The 27,064-nt window shown below is 42.2% G+C and overlaps 1 protein-coding gene across 3 annotated transcripts in view; it reads left to right on the plus strand.

Moving 5' to 3' along the window:
* Positions 1-214: 214 nt before the first annotated feature.
* Positions 215-27,064, plus strand: part of ASMTL (acetylserotonin O-methyltransferase like) — a 28,787-nt gene continuing 1,937 nt past the window's right edge. Inside the window, exons 1-13 of one of the 3 annotated variants that reach the window (XM_084266303.1) lie at positions 215-321; positions 1,852-1,983; positions 3,730-3,777; positions 4,353-4,417; positions 6,325-6,386; positions 7,612-7,720; positions 12,734-13,160; positions 16,022-16,184; positions 17,927-18,111; positions 20,067-20,196; positions 21,279-21,422; positions 21,988-22,110; positions 23,691-23,845. In XM_084266303.1, the coding sequence (XP_084122429.1) occupies positions 229-321; positions 1,852-1,983; positions 3,730-3,777; positions 4,353-4,417; positions 6,325-6,386; positions 7,612-7,720; positions 12,734-13,160; positions 16,022-16,184; positions 17,927-18,111; positions 20,067-20,196; positions 21,279-21,422; positions 21,988-22,110; positions 23,691-23,845 (1,836 nt within the window). In that variant the 5' untranslated portion in view covers positions 215-228. Of the gene's footprint in view, positions 322-1,851; positions 1,984-3,729; positions 3,778-4,352; positions 4,418-6,324; positions 6,387-7,611; positions 7,721-12,733; positions 13,161-16,021; positions 16,185-17,926; positions 18,112-20,066; positions 20,197-21,278; positions 21,423-21,987; positions 22,111-23,690; positions 24,885-27,064 lie in introns of those variants that run through there. The other 2 variants (XM_084266304.1, XM_084266305.1) reach the window with 2 other exon arrangements.

Consider the following 27,064-nt stretch of genomic DNA (forward strand, 5'->3'; position numbering starts at 1 on the left):
CAGGCAGGCGGGCTGGCTGGCAAAGCCGAGCCATGCCATGCTATCCAGGAAGCTGGAAGCCAGCAGCCAGCCCCTGGAGACACCGACCCACCTTCGCCCCGCGGGGCCTCCGAGGCTCGCTGGGACGGCCCCGACCCGGCTCCGCCCTGCGGCCCCGACGCCGTATAAACCCGTCGCCGCCGTTTCCCCGCCCCGATCTGAGCGGGAGGCTGAGGCGTGCCGGCAGCCATGGTGTTGAACCCGGTGCTAAGGAAGCTGGTCAACAAGCGGGTGGTGCTAGCCAGCGCCTCGCCGCGGCGGCAGGAGATCCTCACCAACGTGGTGAGTGCGGGCGGGCCGCTCGCCTCGCCTCCCCTTCCCAGGGCAGGGGAGAAGGCCGGCGGTGCTGCCCCTCGGGCCCTCCCGCCCGGGGCGCGGGCAGCGGCCGCCTCGGTGCTTGGCCGAGCCGGGCCTGCGGGGCAGTTACCTCTCGCCCGTGTGCTCCCGGGGGTTGATGGCCCAGGGCGGACACAGGCCGCCGGAGCCGCGCCTCCTCCGCCTTGTGGTTGGCGGCGATGGCGGGGGCGCAGGCGCCGGGCCCGGTGACAGCCCGGGCAGGGGTGCGCGGCCCCGGGGTCGGCCGGCTGCGGTCCCATCCTGTTCCCTGAGCCGCAGCCGGCTTACTTCATGAATTGTGCTTTATTTTCTTCCTCGCTCCCCATTCGCCTTGGTCAGGTTTTCTTTCTGGGTGCGATCGGATAAACCTGAGAGCGGGTTGAAGGGCTCTGCTGGCAGGGAGAGGGTGTGATTAAGCAAGCAGAAGCCGTGCTCAGACGGAGAAATGCCTGAATAATCACTTCTAGTGTTTAATAAAAAGGTTTGGAATACCTTGCACGGGCTCGAGTAATGTGCTTCCACTGCCCTTAATACCCAAACTTCTGAAAATTCAACTGAGGCTTCTGGAACATATGAAAACTTAATGGGATATGTATTTGGAGGAGGCAAGGGGAATAAGGCAATTGCTCCTTCTTTCTGTAGAGCACTTTACGGGGCACAAAGGAAGCCATGAACCTTCTTTGAGATCCTTTAGCCCCTGTGGAGGATCATGGGGACCTCACAGGGCAGGCTGCAGGAGTCCTTTGAATGTCTCCTGAGTATTACAGTACAATAAATTTGGGTTTCTTAGTGTTGCTGTTCTTTGAGAAGCTGAATGTAAGTGAGAAAAAAAAAGTATATCCTCTCCAAAATACAGAGATGTGGTGAAGCATCAGCGTTCAAGCATGGACTAAGTTATGAGGAATATAATGTGCCTGCTGAGTTTGGTACCAGTACAGGTATAACCTGGAGGAAAAGAGTAGGAAAAAATAGAGTTTTTTGACAAAACCATACAGAAACTGGTTCTTGTTTTCTGTTTATCACATGTGCAATAACAAATAAAGTGTGGGTGGTCATGCTTCTGGTGCACAAGTGCTGTGGAGGGGTTGAGTTGGGAACAAGCTAGTAGCAGAATAGTCTGTTTATGAAGCACATAAGGCTTATACTGTGAGACTTTTATAGAACAGTGAAATTACAAGTGTGATTAGATTCTAATAACTAATAGGAATAAATCGAGTAAGCATAGAGTTCTAAAGTTCTTTCTGATTTTGGGTTTGGTTTTTTCTCTATTGTTTTGGGTTTGTTTTGGGCTGCTTGCAAATGCAAGGTGTGTGTACATCAAACACCATCATAGAAGCTCTTTCTCCCCCTCCCCCTGGTGCTTGTGGTGGTATTAAAGTGGAAAGAGCAGAAACCAGATTTACCACTTACTTAATATATCTTGGGAACAACCTTTAATAACAAGATTAGATTGACAATTGCTTTCCTGTGTTACAGGGCCTGCGGTTTGAGGTGGTTCCATCCTGGTTTAAGGAGACACTTGAAAAATCCTCTTTTGCAGCCCCCTATGAGTATGCTGTGGAAACAGCAAAGCAGAAAGCTCTTGAAGTAGCGAACAGAATGCATGTAGTAAGTTACCAGCTATTTTGGCAGTGAGTATGTCACTGACTTAATTTGCTCCTTCGGTGGTCTCTGAGTATGTTTCCCCCACTAAAAGGAAACTGATGTTTTCCTGTCACTTGGGAAGGATAACTTCCTGAGACTAACTCACCTAATCAAAAGAAGGTCTCATGCCTGCTGTTTAGGCTTTCCAAAACCAGAAGTGGATTGCATGTCTGACTCTTTCTTGGAATATATACATGGTAGTTCCTTCCAGCATTTGGGATTGTGACTGGACAGTTGCTTGTCCCAAATACCTGGAACGAACAAATTGTAGAGTCAGGCTGTATGGAAAAACACACTGATGTGAACCCAAGTGCTTTTCTGTAGCGTTCCTTCAACAGTAGTTCAGTTGAACAGTTGTGACAAGAGAATAGCTCAGAATTTGTGAGCATAGACCTGCTGGAGGAAGGCAGAAAAAGAAGAAAGCTTCTGTTTTAAAGCATTGTAGATAAAGAAACAGGTGATTTAAGAAGGAAGAGGCTGATATGATTTTAGGTTCTATAATCAAGGCATCAATGTTGTAACCTGAAGATTACCAAAAGCAGTAACCACTAGCAGCATATTTGATTTCTGCCCTTGTTTGATCACTGTGTTTGAGCACATAAGGCTGTTCTCTACCAGAACCTATTTAGAAGACTGGCTGGTTAGATCCCACCAAATGTACCACAGTAATTTCTTATTACAGCTCCATAAGAGAGGACTGTGTTTGTTGGCCCTATACTGGTGGCAGGAAAGGAATGTCCAACACTTTAAACAACAATGTTGCCAGATGTCACCATTCTTCAAAGCAAATATTGCATGATCTCCAATGTCAATCGTTACCCAGGTTGCTGTCGACTTCTTTTCAGAGAACCATGCGATGGCAGGAGAGTGGATTTTAAACCCAGCCTCAGTAGCTTGACATAATTTGGGGTTTCATTGCAAAACACTGCTGGTGATAATGCTGGCACGGTGGGTTTCAAAGTGCTTCTTCACACAGGGATTTTTTTAATGATGGTTTTTATTAAGTCTGATATTTAAAGCACATCAACAGCCTTCCTGTAGAAGAATCACCTCCCTCCAAAATTTTAAATGCAGTGATAACAGGCATAGGTAAATTTCCTGCCCTGTTGTGTTACATAATAACTACCTCATAAAGCGCAAGTAAACCAAAACTAAGCTATAAGAACAGGTTACAGTTTAAACCCTGCAAAAGACCACAATTAAACTATCCCCCTACCTCTGTTTCCCAAAATGGACCATATGTGTTCCCTTTTGGGAGAGGTAAGCAAAGTGTAGTTAAAGAAAGTGAGGGTTTTTTCAGCAAAAGTTGCCTTGGAAGAATGATCCTAGAGGCCTTCAATACTGTACTCCCTGTCTTCCATTCTCAGGGTGCTTCTTGTAAAGGAGTCCTGCCTGCCACCTCGAAGATCAGGTGGCCTTTGAGAATGCTGTTATTTCTTTACTGAATGCAGGTGTTTGTCAGTGACATGCTTGTGCAGAATTGTAGCCTGAGAATGGTCTCCTCAAGCCTCCTGTTTTCCTTGCTTGCATGGTAATATAAATGATCAGTATTTTGTAAACAGCGTGAAAGGAGAAACACTGGCTTGGTTTTCAGGCCAGCATAGAGCCCTACATGTAAACTAGCACACTCATGCTTTCTTACCCTAAGTTTTAAAAGATTTTGCTCTTTCTGCCTCTTCAGCAACAAGTTTCTTTTTTATGCCTTTGCAGAAACACCTGAGAACACCTGATGTTGTCATTGGAGCAGACACTATTGTGGTAAGAAGTCTCATGGTGGTTTAGCATTGTCTCTTCTGATCGGTGTAGAAAATACTCCTATCTTTAGGCTTGAAGTTAGAGTTTGAAAACTATCTTCACTGAGAGGTTATACCTGCAGCGTGATACATCTTTTGGATATTGTGGCTGTGAGTTTTAGTTTTGGGGGTTTTTCCCAACAAGGAAATCTTTGATACCTTGTGTGCTAGAAGCTCTGCTGCTGTTTTTGCAGAGACATTAGTAGTGCATAAGTGTTGCCTTGGATCCTCTAGTAAGGAATGGAAATTCTGTTCTTGGCCAGCTGGTGGCTGTCAAAGTCTAGATCATGTGAAGTGTTCAGTGGTGTGCCTTGTAGTGGGCATTACCTACCATCTCCACAGACAGTGAACAGTTACTAAGGGGAGAACGAGTTGAATTACCTTTTTCTTTGAACTGCAGCAACTGGAGGGCACAGTGTTGCACTCATCATGTGCTTGACACTATAGCCCTGGCTGAAATCGTGGTTTAAACATAATGTCTGGCCTCAGCTTCTGAAAGGTAAGAAAAAGGAGCATACTCACTCTGTCTTTCTGTTTCAGACTGTGGATGAGGAGATCCTGGAGAAACCAGTTGATAAGCAGGATGCGTATAGGATGCTGTCAAGGTCTGTACTTTTAAGTAAGATTCCTAATCTGCATATTGAGCTGTTTTTAAAGGAGCTGTAAAGATTCCCTAACGTATATGAAGAACTCCCTGGCCACTGATCTTTCAGTAATTTATGTAGTATATGCCAGTTCTGCCACTGAACAAGTTGGACGTGCTTTCGTTACCCACAGCTGCTTAATCTTGCCCCTTCACCTTAGGAAGCTGATCAGGGTCATAAAGAACTGTTTTGTTTTCCCTTGGATTTGGTTTTCAAAGTCAGGTGTCACAAGACACTACACATGCTTCAGCTGGCAGAAGAAGGGGAGGTACCAGGAGAAATCGTGGTGGGAAGGTGGACTGAACTGTCAGAAGTGGTTTGAGGCTTGATGTGTAATGCAAGAAAATTGCATATTCAAGAAGGTACATGGTGATATGTGTTCATGGACAGTCTTCAATTCTGTAGTTTAACTGAGGAGGAAAAACCTTACATCAGGCTTCTCCATGGATGGTAGGCTGGTGGGTTCGAGGCTTCTGCTTTTTTTCCTAAAAGCTTGTTTCTCCTACAAATTTAACGTATGTTGTAATGCATTTTTAAAATTTATTTTGAAGAAGCACATCTTAGCACAACTCTAGTCACCTCCTTTCTGAAGGATGAGATGTGATGAACCCAGTGGTCATACTGGGTTTTTTATAGGGCTAAGATAGCGCTTCACCAGTTCACATTTTAACTCTGACATCTCCTAAAGAGAATAGAAGTGGCTTGGTAGTTTTTGGAGTCTTGCTCTGTAAGTCTTATTTTAGATTTAATTTTTCTCATCAGTGATTCAGGCTGATTTTTTTTTTGATTGTGGCATGTTATTAACTTAAAAATAGTAGTCTTAAAAAAAGTGACAGCAGCATATGTTATTAGTACGAGATTCCCAAAGGAATCTGTCTGGCAAGAGATTTTGCAACTGTTTTCTCTTGAAATCGTGCCAAGTTTGCTTAGTTCAAAAATAGTACTTTTTTTAAAAAAAGAAAAAGCTTAGCCTACAATACAATACACACAAACGTTCTGGCTTTTTGGTTTAAGTTCAGTAGGTCAGTCTCTTAATCATGGATATGAAGTGCACGTAAAAATTAGGAATAGGAAAAAAATGCAGATGATACATATTTATATATAAGGTCTTAAATTAAAATTTTTGCTCACTGCTTCATCTTAGAATTGTGTGGAATCTTGGGGGGACAGAGTGCAAGAGGTTTCTGACCACATCAAATAACAGTCTGGCTAATCTCTAGGGTGCTGATCCTTAACTAGTCTCTTCAAAGATGCGAGTTCTCGTGCTGTTCATTAACACCTCCGTCCCTTACACATCAGATGAATAAAGCAAAGCCCTCAAAATTAATCGCCCACAGCGTGGCGCCCTGGAGCCGCGGCAAGAGGGAATGTCGGCTCCCTTCCTCTGCCCTCTGCACCTGTGGCTGCGCTGGCCATGGCATCTCTGGCGCCAGGCTGTGTGAAAGAAGTATGTAAGCTGTAGTTGCCTGTTGCTTGTGGACCTAAGTTGCATCACCTAGCTATTCATTGCCAGCTGGTACTGTGGCTGCTGATTGGCTTTTCCATACACATTTGAAGTAGTCACTTCTCACTGTCTAAGGTAATAAGCCATGGACTGGTTTCCAAATTGTGGACATCAGTACAGGTGGGATTTTGGAGACTTGAAATGACTGACTGACTCTCTTGATAACACTTCTTTTGCTTTGCTGATGTTTTTCCATTTCAGTATAAGTGAAAATATTTATTTAGGATACATGTCAGAGCCATCAAGTGGTGTCTTAATGTAATGATCTGCTTTTCAGGCTGCAGTAATGTAACTATCTAGAACACTTTTGCATGTGGCAGATTTCATAAAACTGTTGCTTAATGCATTCTATTTTCCCTGACAGGTTGAGTGGGAAAGAGCACAGTGTGTTCACAGGCGTGGCCATTATACATTGCAGCAGTAAAGGTACATCTCTCACTTTATTAAAACTCAGTATTTTCATCTAAGTTATTCTTATAAGGACTTGATCCTTACTAGTCAGTAATCCAGTAATCTTACTAACGTGCTAGTACAGTAGGGAGCTGCTACAACAGAAGTAGAACATGTTATCAACCTGTGAGCAATCCAGCAAGAATAATGATGCCTTTCATTGCTTACTCTAGGAAGGTAGAGTAAGCAGTCCTGATGCCATGAGAGTACATCTCATTTGAAGTTTACAGATTAAAGCCACATCATGTTCAAATGAATAAAAATATCTTAAGTCTGCATATTCTCCAAGTGATGCAATCAATGGAAGACTTTTCTGGAACATGTTTTAGTTTGTAATTGGAATGCTGTTGTTAAGTACCCCATATATGTTACAGGTGGAATTTTCATCTTGAGCTGATAGGGTGCTTTATCAATACTGAAAGATGTGGTAACTGGTCTCCATATGCAACAGCTTCATTTCATCTGTGTCATTAAATGTTTTCCCAACACTAACACCATTGGCAGTTAGTTCACATTCTTCCCTTGGTCTGCTCTGTGGATCTGTAACACGCACACTCATTTGTGCAAGGCTGTTGCCTTCTGGAAATACTTTGGAAAAGCCTACAGTGGTAACAGATTCACAGTGTGCCACATGCAACAGGGTCCATGCCCAGATGTGCAGTACTTTATTGCACCTCTGGCCACCTTTCAACCACTTGTAGATCTAGAAGGCTGAATTAATTGAAAATTACACCCGTGGGACTGATGGATGCTCAAGTCTGCAGTACAGATAGAGCTGCACGTTCACATCCAAGGATTTATAACAGCCACGTGCTTAACTATGATGTGGTGTTGAGAGTTCTTTGGCAACAGTCATAAAGGTAGGAGGGTGTTTGTAGTGTTCTTTGTACTCACTGCTGGGTGCATGTGCAAGCAGTCCATAGTTAGCCCTGCGTAAGCACCGTTCACTTCAGAGTGCATCCCATGCAGGGAGAGCAACCTGTTACCCCACGACAGGACTGCAGAGGTTGAAAAGGCAGGCTTCTACTTTTTTGGGGAAATTGAGCCCACTGTCTCTAAAGCCCATTGTTAGCCACGTAGTGCTGTGTAGTACCCTTTTCCCAAGCACAAGTGTTGAATACAAACTGGAAAAAAAGGAAAAAAGAAAAGAAGTTAGACTCTCTAAAATACAGTTTCTAATAAGACCTCTTCCTTTCTGTAGGCAATCAGCTAGAGACAGAAGTCACTGATTTCTATGAAGAGACTAAAGTAAAATTTTCTGACCTGTCAGAAGAGCTGTTGTGGGAATACATTCATAGCGGGGAGCCAATGTAAGTAAGACCCTGAAGCTACCACACAGCACTTGAGAACAGGGCTTAGGGTATGTTATTAGACACCAGCATTAAACATTTTGCCCTGTGTTCTGCAAAACTTTGCTGTGTAGGGTTGAGATGTGTTAGCATGGGTGATGCAAGGCAGGTCATCCTGTTCTTGTCTAGAGCTATCATTCCTCCAGGGAAAGTGAGCTACCTTTTTTGTACCCTTAAAATTTGAGAAGTGAAGATTGCTGAAATACTCTGGGTCAGAGCAAGTGCTCCTGCAATATAAAATTACCTCTCAGTGAGCAGAGGCATCCTGGGAGCTTGGATACTTGAGGCAATGAGTAGTTCTCATTGTAAAACAGGTAAACATTGGATACCTTCAGGGTATTGTGGGACTTTATTGAAAGAAGCTACAACTTTGTTTAGTTTTATCAAAATTGCATTGCTCTGATTCAAGACACACCAACTTCATTTTCACTTGTGACCAGTTTATGTGTGTTCTTATGCCATAATTGTCTTAGTTTGTTTCCTCTGCCCTTGCAATATAGACAACACTGATTCCATAGAAGGAGTAGGATGAGAACAGAATGCCTAACTACTCCTAAGATGAAGCTGACTAGATTGTTTAAAATCAAAAAAGTACTTATTTGGAGTTTTACAACAAGGAAACATGTGACTTCATGGAATTTGCCTTTCTTTTGTGTTAGCTGCAGCTTGCTGAAGGCAAATCAGGCAACAGTTAGCACTATGGACTCTGCATATCTGGGGATCTGAGGTGAACTTTTGGCTCTGTAACTTCAGTTCTGACTGTGTAAGACCTAAGTCACAGTGGTTTTTTACTCGTTTGTGTTGTAAAACTATACAGTCATGTTTTACTGGGGAAAGGAGAACCAGGGTGAACTTTGGATCTATTGGAATGTTTATGTATAAATGGAGCATACTTTCTGAACATGTAAAGTTCCCAGCTTATTTAGCTTCCCAGAGCTAAATTGGATTACGCAGAGAAGAATATTTTGGCAAGAATACAGTTTGTAATACAAATTCCTAGCGAGGTTTTTGGAAAGGGATCTTTAGTATGCAACTGATCAGAAAGTTGCAATTTGAAGAAGGACCATAGATTTTTAGGAAGAATGTCAAGTTGAAAAATATTTTGAAATATTATGATTATTTCTTCTGGAAAAAAAAAATCACTTTAGAAGTTTTGTGCTGCAATAAAATGATTTATGAGCAGCACTGGGTAATTCTGTTCATCCTGCTAAACAGGGTGTGTGACTGCAAGGGTTTCTCAGGAACCAAAGGTTCAGAGAGTGTATTTCATTACTCTGGAGCAGAAGCCAACCAAGCTTTATTCATACAATCCAGAGGATAGGAAGCATTTGCTCTGACCTTGCAAGGAACTACTAAATATAGTGTCCTATAAATTTTGCAAGACAGTAAGGAGAAGTGGGTTTTAGTTGGTTTTTTCTTTTTGTTTGGGTGTTTTTGTTCTCTCCTCTGTGGACACACAAACTGATGACACATTTATGTGCATACAGGTTTTTCTAAACACTGTTGCAGTTCAAGTGACCATTTGTTTATTTTTTTAAACGGTGATTTAAACTTATGAAACCCTGAAAGACAATGAACACGTGAAAAATTAAAATCAAACTGACTCTTTTGTGCTCTTGAGGTTTGGATTGAGTTCCTTTTACAGCAAGTAGAAAATTGGTCTATAATGCTTTAAAAGTGACTGGTGACATGGACTAATTCCTAAAGTATATAGCTATATGTATAGCATATAATATATGTTTAAGGGAGGAGGGAAAAATACTTCCTAAGGTGGTATATAGTAAGGTTATAAAAACCCCTCAAAAACTTTGGCTGCAGAAAGATGTCCTTTCCCTTTCTGCTTTAATCCTCTTCTTTCCAACCATGGACCATTCTGCTTTTCTGGCCCTCTGTAGGAAAAGGGCCATAGTAATCCTAGCTGCTTTGGGCTCGTGTAGTGAGTAGGCTTGGTTTCTGCTGGCTTCTTTGAGCTTTTTATTTTGTAATCTTTCCCTCTGCCTCTGCTCACAACTTCCAGCCTGAAGATCCTATGTGGTTTTTGGCTCTGCTTTGAGTGGTAGCAATGAAACCAAAGGGCCCCACTGCACTCTGAGAAAGAGGTGCTTACAGAGGCTGCAGCTCTACAGTTCCAGACTTAACTATGGAGTAATAAAATGTAGAATGTAACTGTTCGGCTTTCTTCCCTTGTATGATTTCTCTTAAGAGTTACTTCCTTCAAAGCTACAGTAAATGTATCTGAGGGATTTTGTGAATAGTTACAGTGTCATAGCCCAGGTTAGCTCACGGACAGCTTGTGGTTATTGGCTCTTAGAGTGTAAGGACAACAATCCTGCAGGTGCAGGATTACAGAGGTAAGGGGAGCTGTACTGTTCTTACACTAGAATCAGTTTGTTCTTAATCTATCGTGTTGCTCTAAAGGAAATAATTGTTCTACATTCACCAGAACGTTGTACCAAATCTTTCCTGTATCTGCCTGTCTCTCTTCCTTTTCAAATGGAAGCACATCTCTGGTTCCATGATGTGTGTGTGCCCTGTGTGTATACTGGGCATCTAGCTGTTGTCTCTCCTGAGAGAAGGGTGACCAAATTCTGCTCCTCCTTACCTCTCTTGTGCCAGTAGTTTTTGTCTCTGTGCTCTACAAACCCACTAACCTCATATTTAAAGGAACCACAGGTAGGACTTCTAATTTGTAGATACGTGAGGATAAATAAGTGTGGGTATCCAGACAGCTAAGTAACAGAGACTCAAAAAATTAGTGTACAGCTTCTCATGTGTTTTAAATGTTTAGTTCAGTGAAGATGATGTACTTAAGTCTTTCTGGCCATTAGCAGAGCCCAGTCACTAGCTCAGATGGATTTTCTAATGTGGCTCAAATTTGTCTGTATTTCTACAGCCATGACTGTGCATGGGCCAAGACACATGTATAACTGTCGTGCCTATGCTCCTGATGTTGTGAACCTACCTAGAACCCAACCAAGCATCTCTCTGTAGGAGCAGTAGTGCTGCTTTGTGGGTTGGTTCTGTTTTGAGCAACACAAATATTGTATACATGGACTTAGTACTGTGTTAAAAAAAAAAACCAAAAACGAACAACCAAAAAAACAACCAACAAACAAACCAAACCAACAACCACAAACAAAATGACAAAACCCAGTGGATGTTGCACATCTTCCTGCTGAAATTGTGTATCCTCTACAGCAGTCAGTTACTGAAAAATGTTTTCAGTTGCAGCAGTGATCTTATTATTTATCAAAAGGTCTTTAAAGTGAGTTGCATTTTCTGCTACAATGAAAAATGAACTGGTGCTCTGCACAGTATTATAAATGAAGCCTTAAAAGTTAGTGCTGTGCTAATAGAATCATCCAGTTAGAAAAGCCAGTTAGATTGGCCAGAGCTGGTTGAGACCCATGTAAATATTGATATATCCTGGGGTTTAGCATGGAAGAGACTTGGTGGAAAAGTCAGTGGAATTAACCACACAGCTTCATGATGGTGGGTTAGGAGCTGTACTTGCAATAGAAAACCCTACTCGGGGTGCAATGCCAGAATGTAAAGTTCTGTATAAAAATAAACAAGATGTGGCACATTGTGTTAATGTCCTTTCTGAGAGTATGATACCACTGCTTGTGGTGATAACAATATTTTTTTGCCTCTCTGTCAGTATATACTAGAGTGATTTCATCCTACTGGACTGCTACTTCATTGAAAAATAGCAAGACTTCTTAGTGTTTGGAATGTTCCTAATTTAGATGGTGTAAGTCTTAAGTATGTTATAAAAGAAACAGTAATTTAAACTATGACAAAGCTATACAGGGTTTTTTAAAATGGAAGATTAAAGGAGAACGCCTGTTTCCTAGTTTATAGCACTTAAAAAATCCTATTTTCTGTAACACTGATTCCTCCTGTTTCTCTCAGGAGCCTGTCAGAAAGGGAATCTGGAAAAGAGCTGCTTCTGAGCAAACACAAGATGAAAAAATCAACATTCTTCTTTGTGTAGCAACCTCCTGTCACAAGTAGTTTGTGTAATTCCATACTATCTGAAGTTAATAGATCTGAGACTGACCTTTGGTTTCAAGGCTTGCTGAGTTAAGCTTTCAGACTCTGGTGTTATCATGTAAGCATGCTTCCAGCTGCCTTGTTCCTTCAATGTGAGCAGTGAAAATGCATCTTATCAGTTCCATGTGGTGGAATTTGCATAATTGCACCTGAAGACAAATAAAATTTCCAAGGTTGCTTTCTGTGAAACTACATTCCTGTGCCAGACTCTTGGTATGAGTGTGACATCTAAGAGCACAGCATTGTGAATCCCAACCCTACTTATATCTCAGAGGGTTATGTGAGAATTGGATAGGACCAAATGGGATAGTACCAGATTCTCTACTTGAATAGGTTGCCCCTCCCCAAGAAGGTCTTAACTTCCTGATCCTCATTTTTGGTACTTTTAAGACTGAGATCTGCAAGATGCATACTACAGTCACTTGAGTTCTGAGACGCCTTCTTTTGGAGCTAACAGATTCCTAAAGGCCCTTCAGCTTCTTGGGGAATAGGTCGGGGGTCGGTATGCAGCTGGGTGACCCAGTGACAGTGCTGGGCCTCAGTGGTGCTTGATGTTACCTTTCTGGTAGCCAGGGTTTGGAGAATGCCAGGCAACCTATGGCAGTGCACTCTGGCTGCAGTCTGCTGATGCACCTCCTGCTTGGGTGGCTGTGGCACTTGGACTGAAGCATGAAGTCCATAGGCTACTCACCTTTAGTACAAATAATGATCCTTACCTTTATGTTGTGATTTATAAGTTGTTGACCTGCTGTATGACCAACTATACTAGTTATATGACCAACTATAACTAGTTGACCTGCCTTTAACTTGAGTACACCCGACTTTACTCCAGACTCTGCAGTACTGGTGGATTGTTTGTGTTCTGTGCTACTCCTAACCTCAATTAGGTACATGTTGTCTTTGCTTTCTCTCCCTCAGGGACAAGGCTGGTGGATATGGAATCCAGGCCCTCGGTGGAATGTTAGTTGAGTATGTCCACGGAGACTTCCTGAACGTGGTGGGATTTCCTCTGAATCACTTCTGCAAAAAGCTGGCAGAGTTATACTATCCACCCTCAAAACACAGCATACAACATAAAAAGTACGACTCCATCCCTTCTGTGGACACTTTTGAGAACCTAAGTGATGGAGAAAGTGAACCTTCGAATTTCACAGAGCACAAAGGCGCCAGTAAGTTGGGCAGCAGCGGGGCCTGTTCTCCAGGAGCTGTTCACAGTTCGGGAAACGGTTCCGGTGTCAGAACTGGTTTTGTGGTGCCTTTGGAAAACCAGAACGGAGTGTCGGGAAGCGCAGTGAAACTCCCCTCCAAAATTCTGGAGCTGATGGATGGGTTTAGAGCTTCAAAGGTAAGAGGGGGGGAAATAAAACTACTCACTGCATTGCTGACTGATGTGATGGTGTCATTGGAACTCAGTATGTAGCAGGTAAAGCACAATATTCAAGCTGGGGTAAGTGGGGTAGGAAGGTATTAATAAATGTATGAGTAAAAAAGAACCACTGAAGTACCAGAGAATCTCAGCAGAAACTTCTGGTGCATTGCAAATATTTTTTTTGTGTGTGTTTTCTTTTAATTGTTCTATGAAATTTCAAATACTCATTAGATTTAAAAAAAAATAATTTCTTGAAAGAAAAAAAAAGGTGGTTTTATTTACTTTTTTGTGTGTGGTTGGTTGTTTTTTCAAATTTTAACTCATCACAAGAGGTCCAGCAGGAAGTTACCTCTACGTAATCTGCAAAGAAATCCTTTAATATGGTTAGCTTATCTGACTTGGAACTGCAACAGGAATTGTATATTCTATTCTAACTTTTAATGCTTAGCATTAAACATCTAGAACATCTTATTTTATTTTATTTTTATTCCCTATTAAGGAGATTATTTTATTTTTTAATACCCTGTTTTGTTTGAGGTATGTTTAGCAGATTGGCTCCATGCAGTACCTAATGGAGACAGGCACGTAACAGCTTACAAACAGGAGGTCACGTGTTTTCTGTAGCAGCCAAATATGATGAGAAATGAGTAGCTGGACCTTCTAAGTGCTGCCAAAATTCCTGCTTGCAGCTCTGGTGTAGTGAAGACAATGATGAAGGGGAAATGAACACCAACCATTCTAATAGATTGCTGATCTCCATGAAGTCACTTATGGTTCAGGAAGAGGTGAAAAAACTGTTTAAGTAAAATGACAAACCTGAAACTAAAGATACAACAAATTTGAGGGGGGGTGGAGGGAAACAGGTAGGACAGTGGACAGTGGTTTTGCTGAAACAGCAGAAAGTTGTGCTCAGTTTTAGAGGAGAACTGTAGCGTGGTCGGTGTTGATTTGTGGGTGTGCTGTTTGCAGGTGGGCAATGCAGTATTGAGAGATGGGGAACAAACAGCCTTGAGACTCCTGCGTTTGGGAACTTTCTTGTGTATCCAAAGGGAGCAAGTTTTCCTGTACTTGAATGAGTGAGATGATACTTAGCCTTTCTTCAGTCTAAGGAAAAAAATAACATGGAGAATCATCAGCATTTTGTTGCACGTTGTGTGTACTGTATTCAGTGATGCAATGCTATATTTGCTTTTGTGCAGTGGAGGCTGTAAATAGAAGCAGCTTTCCCACTCATTCAGTGTAAAGTCGTAGCATGAAGTGCTGAGTTTCATGTTGAGCTGGTGGCAAAAATTTTTCCTCAGGGCATGGATCTGTGTAAAATTAATTACCAGTTGCAATGAGTGTTTCCTGTGATCTGACAAAACTCATCATTTCTTCACTTACCAAAGGGGCAAGAGTGCAAAGTTCTCAGGTTGACTTGAGTGTTGTTTCAAGGGCTTCATAAAGCGGAGTGAAATCTCCTGCAGGCAAAGATGTTGCTGCCTATTTTACTCCGAGCAGCTGCTGCAGAACAGGAAGGGATCAGGGCTAAATTGCACTTTCTCAGACTTACTCTGTCCAGAGTTTGCATGGTCTGATCCATACTCAGACTTCTGGGGTGTTTTACTCTTTGATACTGTTTTTGCCTCACCCCTGAATTGAGAATTAGAGCATGCTAGAAAGGATCAAAAACTTGGCTGATGCAAATCATTCTGTGCTCTCACCTTCGCTTTGCTGTTCTTATAGTTTCCGGGTGATACCACTCCAAAGATTGGGCAGGTCTTGGAAGCCAAAAGACTAGAGGCTCAGTCTTGCAAAAGCTTGGATTTTAATAAATCCCAGCTATATGTTCTTACCAGAAAAACAGAGAATGAAGGTGATAAATTGTATAGATGCACAGTAGCACACCTTCCTCTTTTTCTGCGTTTGATTTTTTTTTTAAACAGAATGTCAATATTTTTTCCCCCTTGACTCTCTTTGATTTTTAAAATAGAATAAACTGTCACAGTTAGAAGTGGCCTACAGTGATCATATAGTCCAACTGCTTGGATTGCCTGTAGCTGGGAACAGATAGACTCTGTGACTACTGTGTGCCCTTCCACTCTTACTCTCTATATAAATTCTCTGGATTTTGGTATCCTAATAGTTTCAGAATACAGAAACCAAAGAATTGCAACTGGATTCCAAGTGGAGATATATATATATTATCATTATTTTTCCTCTCTAGTTTGGTTAACATATCTCTACAAGTTCAGTTAAGGTTTTCAGTTTACACAGATGCATTGCTCATGGGTTTTTCTTTGCCATCAGGAACTAGCTGTTGTCTCTTCCCCATTCCGTATGTACGTGTCCTTTTAAAGTGTGTATGTAGTACAGTTGTGTTCTGAAGTTTGGGGTGTTTTTTTCCTTTATCTCCTTAATTTTTATTAAACACAGACCAAGATTATGGCAGCTGAAGCTGTTACACTGCCTTAGGGAAGCGTTCCAGTTCCATTTTCAGTAAATCAAATTTGATTTTGATCTTTTGGCATTGATTTTGGTGCTTAAGAACGTTTAACCTTATGAAACAAGCTTTATAGATGGGGATATGCAAAATACCCAAATAAAGAGGTGGTCTTCTTACAAAATCTCTAGGCTGTGTTCCAGAATACTTTGAGTTCCTTTCTCTTCCAAATTCTGTTCATAATTCTCTTACTTTGCTAAAAGAAGGAAAGGTATCATACCAATTTTCAGGAGTTTTCTTAAATGGTGTTGCACTTCTTTAAGGCCAGTAGCTGTAGCCAGAAGGTATCTTTCTTTTGTTTCTTGATTGCAGTCTTTTAAACACAGCATGCTAAATGGTTTTTTCCTATATGTAGGCTCTGTTTGTAGCCTCTAAGCTAAAGATGTTTGATCACCTGAAGAATAAAGGTCCACTGAAGGCTGAGGATATTGCAAATGAGGTTGGAACCTCTGTGTGTGGAACAGAGAGACTCCTTGATGCATGTGCTGCTCTTGGATTGCTGGAGAAGACGCCACAAGGTGACTGATTTCTCCTTCCCCCAGCTGCACATAAGACATGCAGGACTAGAAGCCATGAAGGTCACAGGATGTAATGTGATATTGTGGGTAGCTTGGATTTGAAGGAAAGGGGGACAGATTGTTGCTGCTTTACTTTCATTGTTAGCAGCTGGTTGTTGTTGTTTATTATTTTGGGGCAGGCTTTGTCTAATGAGCACATTCAGGTCTCCTTTGAGGAATCCTTAGATTGCTCTTGCTCTCTGTGCAAAGTATGGACCAGACTTCTATGAAAATGCAGAGTGGGCATTCCCAGGGAGCAGTGTCGTAGCTCAGGTCGTGCGCTTGGGTCACAACAACCCTGTGTTGTGCTGCAGGCTTGGGGAGGAGTGGCTGGAAAGCTGCCTGTTGGAAAAGGACCTGGGGGTGTTGGTCAACAGCCTGCTGAAGATGAGCCAGCAGTGTGCCCAGGTGGACAAGAAGGCCAACAGCATCCTGGCTTGTATCAGGAATAGTGTGGCCAGCAGGTCCAGGGAAGTGATTGTGCCCCTGTACTCAGCATTGGTGAGGCTGTACCTCAAGTACTGTGTCCAGTTTTGGGCCCCTCATTACAAGAAGGGCATTGAGCTGCTGGACCGTGCCCAGAGAAGGGCAGTGAAGCTGGTGAAGGGTCCAGAGCACAAGTGAGGAGCGGCTGAGGGAGCTGGGGTGGTTTAGCCTGGAGGGGGCTGAAGGGAGACCTGATCGCTCGCCACAACTGCCTGAAAGGAGGGTGTAGCCAGGTGGGTGTGGGTCTCTTCTCCCAAGTAAAAAAATATAGGATGTGAGTGGAAATAGCCTCAAGCTGCACCAGGAGAGGTTCAGATTGGATATTAGGAAACATGTCTTCTCTGAAAGGGTTGTGGAGCACTGGAACAGACTGTCCTGGGAAGTGGTTGAGTCACCATCCCTGGGGGCTACTTAAAACACATGTAGATGGTGCTTAGGGACATGATTTAGTGGTGGACTTGGCAGTGTTAGATTAATGGTCTTGATGGTCTTTTCCAACCTAAATAATTCTGTGATTCTGCCTAAAATAAGGACCAACTTCCATTCCCTGATGGAGCAATGTAGGTTCACAATCTTTAGTAAAAAATTGGGATTTTAAGGAGGAGAGCTCTGGAATGTCTCTTCATGGAAAATCGCTTAAATTTTAGTGCCCCTAACTGAAACAGTGCTTGAAGGTGTGGGTAGGTGAGGGAGGTGTTACTAGGATTAACTTCTTCAGGCTGCATTGTGTATTTGTAAGTTTTTCATGTGCATCATTACATAGTAATACTTGAAAGGGTCAAGTGCCAAGAAAAGGAAATAAAGGAGCTTTCAACTCCTGGTAGAGGACAAGACCAAGGAGAAAGCCCTGAAGGCAAAACATACTGGAGAAGTCTTGAATTTAATGGAAGGAGAAGCCCTTATCTAAAGAAAAATCCAGTCAAGAATTAACTTCTAATAAACTCCCTTGGGTATCAGGTGTGTTAATGAGGTACTCTGGTTAAAAAAATTAAAAAAATCTCTGGCTTCTAAGTTTGCTTTATAAATAAAGTACCTGCTTCTTTAAGAAGAGAAGACTTCTCAAAATATTTCAGAAATCTTTGGAGAAAAATTAATATGATCCTAAGGTGAGGATTTGCTAGCTACTTAACAGCTATGTAGGAAAACACCTTCAGTTTTTAAATGACAGTTGTAAAGGACTGAAACAAAGCTAGTTAAAATTGTTCTCTTCCCATAAGGTTACAGTAACACAGATTCAGCAAATACCTACCTTGCCTCAGATGGTGAATACTCACTTCATGGCTACATTATCCACTCTAATGACCACCTTTGGCCTCTCTTCACAAACTTGGAGTCTGCTGTCAAAGAAGGCAGCAGACAGAACCATCGAGCCTTTGGAAAGAAAACAGAGAATTTATTCAAGGTAACGTAAACTCTTAGTAGTGTGAGCACTAGCTGTGAGTTGTCCAGAACTGATCTAGGGGGAAATGAAGATTGAGCTAACGAAGTTAGTCAGTCTCAGAGATTGAAGAAACAGTGTAACTCACTAGTCTCAGGCTTCTGTTCCCTTCAGCTTCAGGCTCTGAACTGCTGGGGCAATCGCAGAATATACTGGGAAATTCTGACTAAATACTGGGGAGTGCTGATGAAATTCTCTGGCAGAAGCATTGCCCATCCAGCTGCCACAGTCTCAGAACAGCCTCTAGGCCTGTTCAATGTGCAGCTTTGTGGCCTCTCATCAACCCCGGGCAGTACCTTACCACACGTGCACTCCTTCCACACTGGCTGCCAGTCACTGGGTACTGATGTGTGTCTAGTTTGGTCTGTGCTGACTGTGTAATCAAGGCTGGTCTTCAAAGTCACTTTGTGTAGATACAGTGGAGGAGGGATCCTGTCACTTCTGTGAAGCTTTGTAGTTTTGTATATGCTTCAAGCTAGTGTATATTGTTGGTAAGAATTGAAACCTTTGCTTCTATCCATTTCCACCTCTAGCATTCTTTTTCTAGTGCTAGGATGTATTCAAACTGGAGAATCACTTAGGGTTATAACTAGCCTAACTTGTCAGTTTGCCTGGTGAAGCAGCTTAGGGGCATAAATATTTGTGCCTGTTTGAGGAGAGCCAGTAGCCTGAGCAGAACATGTCAGGACTTCACTTTAAGCCAGCCTGCTGTCAGAGTTGTACTTCAGACTACGTCCTGAGGTTCTTAATTTGTACGTAATGTCTAGATGCTGATGAAGCCAGCCTGGTAAATGAGATGTCTGCATCCCTCATACAGTTGAGGGAAGGAAAAATAAGGACTTTTGGAGACTTAAGAAGGGCGTGCTAACCTGATGTTAGTACCTAGACAGCACATCCTTTAGCAATCTTTTAAAAGGCTCTTTTAAAGAGAGTTTAGATACTTTGTTTTAGTAGAGCTGCTGCAGTAGGTGCTTAAAGTTATATACAACTTAAATGTTGCAACAGTTGAACTGGATCTTGTCCTTTGTTCAACACCTGGATTGTCAGCTTGAGTCTGCTTGGGTGATGCTTGTAGCAGAAGTCACCATGCGTTCAGGTTTGGGCTCCAGATGTGTACAGGTGACTGTGACCAAGCAAAATATTATGGGCTGTCTGTGGCACTGTGCGTACCACAGCCTGGAGATACTTACACTTGGCAGTTGCTGTAAAGCCAGACATAGCTGATGAAATCTGTATGTAAGTGAGGCATAAAGAGATTCATGCTTGTGCATTGTTTCAAAGGGTTGAGGTTTTGGTGCTGAATGCTTGCTTCTTCCCTAATAAAAAAAAAAAAACCCAAACACAAAGAAACCAAAAACCAGTATGAGCTTTAATGTTTCTTGTTTAAGTTGTGGTCCAGTCAGGTTTTTTCACCCATCATGGGAGAATAAATATCAGAATTAAATGAAAGCAATTTAAAAGAGGAATCTGACCTTTCAAAAAGTCTGGAGGCTTCTTGCTATGGAGCAAATCTGTTAGTAAAAAAAATATATGTGATACAGTATTTCTTTAAAGAGCACTTCTCAGATTACCCCTTCCCCCTGCTGTGCTGCGTCAGCTTCAGTGGGAAGAAGTGGTGAATTGAACAGCCTGTGAGACATCACCAAGCTCAGGTTCAAACCCACCAAGCACATGTCTCCTGAGATCCACTGCAAAAGGTGTCTGTGCTCAGAACTTTGGAGAAGACACTAAAGTCTGCTTGTCACTAGAGTGAAACAGCAAAAGACTTTGGGGGGAGCTTCTAGTCAATGGCACTTTTACCTGACCTTTTAGTTTTAGAATTCTTGTGTTAGTGGTGTGGACCCACTGCCTGGGTTGTGTGTTGTTTTAGTGATGTGATGAAAACAAACTGCAATCGTTGTGCTCTTGTCCTTCTCCAGGACTACTATGACAGCCAGGAGGTGAAGCAGCGTTTCATGGCCGCTATGCACAGCGTTGCCCACCTGACGGCGCGAGACGTGGCTACAGCATTTGATCTCTCACAGTTTAAATCTGCTTGTGACTTAGGAGGTACTGCCTAAAAAATTAACTTAAATAAGGTTTTTCCCTTTAATTTTTATATAAGTTCTCTGTTTTATTACTTAAAGCATATATATGTTACTAGAACTGCAGTAATGTTATCTGCTGTTACTTTTCTGGTATTGTCAGAATAAAAGGACTGGGTACAGTTAACTGAAAGCAGAGTTCCTTAAATAGTATTTGAGTAGTTTGAAATAAGTGAGTATTGCAATCGGTTACTTACTGACACAGCCCAACGCAGAAAACAAGATGGTTTGTGCCTCAGCTGGTAGATTATTGGGCTGGGAGCTCCATTTTCAACTGTGCTGTTGCTGTCCTTTGACATGTTGAAGATTTTTGAAAGTAATGAAGGATTTAATTCTATTGGGGTATCAAACTCGAAACACTGATTCACTTAAAATGGGTTTGTTTTGTGTGATTTAATTTTTAATATCTAAAATGACCACCAAAATGTTGGAAGACAATGATAGACCTGATGAAACTCTTGTTGTCAGTGGCCATTTTTTGCCCTGTGCTTGGAGCTGCACAGAGGGAGCATTATTACACAGGGAAAGATCCACTAAGGAAGAACACTTAGTGCCTGGGGAGGTGGGTGGTGTGTCAGAGGCATTAATACAGTACTAGTGCCACTTGTGCAGACACTCAAAGACTACAATCCCTGTCCTTCATCATGTTGGAGAGTATTTATCATACTTCAGATATCAGTGTTTTGTAAATGGTAAATAGTTGTGGTACTCTTCATCCACAAATTACGAGTCCTTGCCCTTTCATTAATGTTGTTCTACCCTCTCCCCCTGAAAAAAACAACCCAACAACCCAAAACAAACCCTGAGGTACTGATATCAAAGTTCATATTAGCAATTCCATGGCAGAAGGGGTCATGCCTGCATTCCCCAAGCTTTAAAGCATTGCTCTATGCACCAGGAAGTGCTGTTGCCCATGTTAATTGTGGAGCTGTCTACCTCTCATACCAGTTTTATATCTCTAATGTTTTTATACAGCCTTGTCTTTAAAAATGTTTGCAAATGCTGGGAGAAAAGGCTTGTTTTAACTTCTTTTAAAACTTCCAACAGGTTGCACAGGAGCTCTGGCTCATGAATTAGTACAAATATACCCAAATCTCAAGGTCACAGTATTTGACCTTCCAGAAGTCATTGCAAACACCTCTCACTTTCAGCCTCCTGGACTGCACGCGGCTCCAGTGACGTTTGTGTCAGGTAAATGTGACACATCATCTTTTGTCTTCTGTCTGTTATCCTGGAGCACAGAACGGGCTCCTTTGCTGCACAAAACGATGTGCTGCTGTGCTCCAGCCCTAAAGGTTTGTCTTAGTACAAGGTTTGTGGGTTCACCCATGCTAAATGGGGACATTGTATTTCTCAAGTCCCTGGGGCTAAAACCAAACTGGCTAGGACTGGGGAATGTGGATACATAAGTAAGAACTAGTCACTTTTGAGTACCACTGGGAGCAGAGGCTGCATGTCATTGTCTTGGGCTTTTCTTTTCTATGCAAGATCAACATGGTGGCTGTGAAGGACAGTGTCTCCTTCCTTGCTGTAGGCTTTCTTTCCATTTTTTTACATTACAGAGTTCTTACCTGTGATCTGCTCTTTAACTACAGTCACCTCATCTGCAAACCAGTGCCTCTCTGTACCTGTTCATTCTTGTTTGTTTCTTTACCTCTGCTCAACCTCCTAGTTCCTCTGTGATACTTAGAATTTCATTCTGTAGGAATGTACTCTGTGGTTTCTGTAGGAATGTACTAACTCTGCTTCCCAACAGGTGACTTCTTTAAGGACAATCTTCCAGAAGCAGATCTCTACATCCTTTCACGTGTTCTTCATGACTGGCCTGATGAAAAGATAAATGTGCTCTTAAGCAAGATATCATCTGTTTGCAAACAAGGTAAGTGTTCTTCATAGTCTGGGCTTAAAGGTGCATATTCATGTATAAACAAAATGAGTCATCATAAGAAGTTCATATTAAAAAAGATATTTCTGTCCAAGCATAGTAGCTTTTCCTTGAATGTCTACACTTGCATTATGGTAATACCTACTAAAGGAAAAAAAGGAAACAAAGCTGCTAATAAAACTATATAAAATAAGCCCTCACTATAGTTGCAGACTTCACATATGACTAAGGGGACGTGACAATCTGCCATGCCCAGTCTTTCTTACTAAGCCCAGTATTGTCACATAACTAAACATGTGCTTACTTGTAGACACACAAGTAGTCTAACTAAAGTTCCTTTAGGTTATTCAAGAAACAGTTTGCTTTGCTGTCTTGATAGTACCCAGGTTATGGTAAACTGGAGTTCAGCACTAATTTATGCACAAATTTTTGGAGCACTATGTAGCCTCTTCTGCCTTCTGCATTTGAATCATAGAGTATCTCGAGTAGGAGGGATCATTGAGGATCATGGAGTCCAACTCCCTGCTCCCTGCAGGACTAAACCATGTGACTTAAGTGTGGTCCAGATGCTCCTTGAACTCTTGTCGGGCTCAGTGCTGTTACCACTTCCCTGTGGAGCCTGTTCTAGTGACCAGCCATCCTCACTGAAGAACCTTCTCCTAATGCCTGATCTGAATTTGCCCTGATGCAGCATCATTCCATTTCTTCATGTCCTGTTGCTGCTCATCAGAGAGAGGAGATCAGCACCTCCCCCTCTGCTGCCCCCCCTTGAAGTTGTAGATGGCGATGAGGTCACCCCTTCTTATTTCCAAGCTGAACAAACCAAGTGACTTCGTAAGTCTTGCCCTGGAGGCCTTTCAGTGACTTGGTCACCCTCCTCTGGACACACTCTAATACTTTGATGTCCTTCTTACCCTGAGGCACCCAAAACTGCACACAGTACTTGAGGTGGGGCCACACCAGTGCAGGGTGGAACAATCCCCTCACTGGACTGGCTGGCAGTGCTTGATTCACCCCAGGACATGGTTGGCCCTTTTGGCTGCCAGGGCATGCAGTTAACTGATACTTGGACAGTATTAAACATTAAAGACTACAACAAAAAGCAGAAAAGCCTGACTGCTAAGATCTACTGATTCCTTAATCCAACAGGTCTGACTGTAGCTATGAAGAACAGTCAAAATTAGATCTAGGCCATAAACCATAATCTTCTTTATAAATTATGAAATAAAATTATGGGTGACTGTCCCAATCATGTGAATATTGGGATCTGCAGATGCTGACAGGAGTTATTTAGTTTTGAATAGAAACAAGGCTGAGTTTAAGCTCAGCATAGTCAGGAAGTGATCTGAACTTCATTGAAGTGGAGACAATGCTCTCCATTCTCCCTTCCTTTCAACAGTTAAGGGCTGCTTCCAGGAAGTGGTGACTGAAAGTAAAGTTCTGTCACTGCTTTCCACTGACTACCATTAAAATGCAAATCTGAGGGACCTCTATAACTGTCTCTGAACAAAATACTGAAAACTTGAAGTTAAAAATACTTGACTGAACCACTTCTGGTTGTTTTGGAAATGCAGGAGGTGCTTTACTAGTGGCAGAAATTGTGCTTGACGAACAGAAGACCCACCCTCCTAGAGCTGTTCTGCAGTCCCTCAGTATGACTGAAGGCAAGCAGAGAAGTGGCTCAGAATATAAACAGCTGCTGGAGAAATACGGATTCACAAACGTACAAGTTAAGATCACAGGAAACTTGCTGGATGCTGTTTTGTGCTTCAAGGAGAATTTGTCACCATAACATGCAGTTTTTACAGCACTCATGCAATACACTCATAATCAACCAGCATGTATTGTCAGTTCAAGATCATTTTGACTCTCTTATCTGAAGCATAGCTGTTACAGCTCTTGAATAAAAGCTGGACTGCAGCTTCTGCAGGAGTGAGCTCTGTGCATAAGTCCCTGGGCTAGGCCAAAACTCCTGTGCACTAAATACCTTCATGCCCACCCAGTTCTTTGGGCCAGTTTGCAGACAGTATTAAGCTTAGACTTGGCATAGCTGTACAGCTGGGCAAGTTAAAACGACAAGCTTTTGAGTCACATTAATATCTTAGTTTTCTTGGACCTTAAAATTAAAGAGAATTATCTGTCTGCTGTGTATTGGGTGGTGACTGCTCATTTTCTATCAGAACTTAAAAAAATAAAGATGAATACTGTAAATACTGTACCATCTGCATGAATTTGGGGATGCTATTCTTCTCTCCCACTTTCCTATGGGGCTTTACTCAGAAACATCTCAAGGACACCCTTCTTGTAAGGACTTTTTCCACAGGCAAAAATGAACATAGGGACATGTTTAAGGTTTATCCTACAGGAGCAGTCATGTCACAGAGAAACTTTAGCAGCCTCTGACCTCCAGCCACGGTATGTATCCCCTCACAGGCTGCTGCTGGGTACTGATAGAAATGGCTGTCTTCCGTTTCAGAGCTTTTGGAATATGGTTAAAGGGACATACATGTTTTCTGTCTCATTACTTGAGAGGAGTTTTAGGAATTATGTATAAATTCTCCAATGAAAATGAAATTCAGAAACTTCTATAAGTTCCAGTCTTTTAATTGTAGGAGTACACACTATATCCCACCTCTTCAAGTAACATGTCACTAATGTTACCTCTCCTAAGGTTTGGGTTTTTTTCCTGATACTTCATTGATATTTATATTTCTTTTCCTATTTAAAGTGTGCTTTGTAGTGGAAGCCTTCCTGGAAATTAAAGTTGCACTTTCAAACTTGCTTTCTCCTCTATCAGTTGAGTTTCTTACCTGTCACCCTTTTATGGCAATAATCCTAATAAGCCAGTGTGAAAGAGGCCAGGCCTGTGCTGAATCACCAACCTCAGCGAGGTCAAGCGTGGTATCTGCCTGGTAGGCTCCATCTTATGTTACTTAATCAGAAGTTACTTTGCTCTTTGAGCACTGAGTGAAGAAAAAGTGCCACAGTGATAGAATTGTTCAGGAGAAACATGCTTACTGCAGAGCATTTCAGCTGTGTACAACCAGGGAAATGTCAGACTTTTACCTGATTGGGATTTTTACTTCTTGGTAGAATTTTTTTATGAAAGGAAATTTAAGTGATCTCATCTGTGCAGACATAAATATTCCAACAGCTAAATAAATTTAAAATAAGTTTATTTTCCATATTGATAGGAAGATTGCCATTATGCTTAACTGGTGTGTGTTTTGAGAGGAACTCGTTCCAGGAATTAGACGTTTCTCATCTCACAGTTACTTATAAAGTTCATAATGCTCTTCTTTAAGCTGCATTAAGCTGTTTGAGTCAGATACTTTCCCTCCTAAAGCTGGCACACCTGTAGCTGTCTCAGACTTTAAGCCTGTAAGTACTATGTATCTGACTGTAAAATCAGAACAGAATGGGCTTGGCTACTGCACAGCCTCGACATAGTCTGATTCAAGCACAGCACTCCGTACAGGCCAAGCATCGGTCCCTTGGGCATGCTGTCTGGGGTAATGCGCTGCACTGTGGGGCTCAGGATACTTAAGCACTGGAGCAGGGTCTCCAGAGAGGTTGTGGAATCTGACCTTGAAGATTTCAAGATCTGAGCTTAAAGCCCTGAACAGGCTGAGCTGACTGTAAAGCTGCCCTGCTTCGAGGAGGGGCTGGACCACAGCTCTCCCAGAGTCCATTTCAGCCTGAGCTGTACTATAGCCATGTGAGGTATCTCAGCCACCTTGGGCATTACAAACTTGTCGTCCCTCAGTACATGGCCACATGAAGTTTTCCTATGGCTTGGGAGAAAGCTGTTACCTCTTGCTGCCTGGTAGGAGGGGTGGATTTAATGGTGTTACGCTGAAAAGGCTTCCTAAGCAGCAGGCATAACTGAGGAAAGTTTTGGGCCTGTTCACTAGTCGAGGCCTGAAGAATTGGGGGGAGGGGGTTAAGATTCAAATTCCAAATGAATTTCTGCTAATAAAGCCTGTAGGTGGTCTGTTGCTCTGGAGGTGACATTCAGCTGTGCCTTCCTGAGGATGCTTTTTACCCACATCCTGTGTTAATAACAGTTTAGAGGAAATGGGTGCACAGGAAACAGTATTTTGAGGTGGACAGTTGTGGGGGTTAACAGGAACAGAACAGTAGAAACAAAAACTTCAGCATTTGCTCATTGAACCCTGAGGTGAGAATCCTTGAGGAACATAAATTTGTAAGAAAGAAGAGTTGCAGCTTGGTTGGCTGTCCTGGGCCTGTCATTTTTATATCAAATTTTTGACCTAGTCACAGCTGTTAGCAGTACTTGTGCCTTCGGCAGTAGTGGGATAGAAGCAAAGGGAGGGATGTCATCTGAGCCACCCAGCACAAAAGTTTAGGGAGAGCTATTTAATAGCTAAGCCCCTTTGTGTGAGCTCTCAGTTTTGGTTGTGATAGCTGGCTCCTGTCTAGTGGAAGTATTTCATGTGGGTTTTGTTTTGTTGTGTTTAAAAAAAAAAAGAAAGGGTTTTTAAGGGCTCACACACTGCACCCCCCTCCACCTGCAAGCCATAAATTATGTATTTGTTAAACAATTACTATCTGGATTTAATCACTTTCTAATTCAAAAGAGACTGCTACATCTATTAACTTTTATCTCCTGTAAAACCATGGCCAAAATTTCTTCATCACAGTATGCACCCTGAAAGGGCTGGAGGTTAGCTCTGTTCTGATCCCTCTCGTGATGCAATTTCAATCCCATCAGTAAACCCTCATTAACTGTAGGCAGAACATTTTTTTTTTCTTTTTTCCAACTTAATTTTCTGTGTCTAATCTTTGAAGATGTTCTTCCCACCCTGGCTGTGCTATCTGGTTATATTTTTTCAGATTACTCTCATGTTACCTGGATGCCCCAAATAATTGTCTGTGGTAAATTACAATGGCTGTTCTATTTGCATCTTCCTTTCAGAGTATACAA

This window comes from Gallinula chloropus, assembly GCF_964237585.1.
Source record: "Gallinula chloropus genome assembly, chromosome: 1".
Classification (NCBI taxonomy): domain Eukaryota; kingdom Metazoa; phylum Chordata; class Aves; order Gruiformes; family Rallidae; genus Gallinula; species Gallinula chloropus.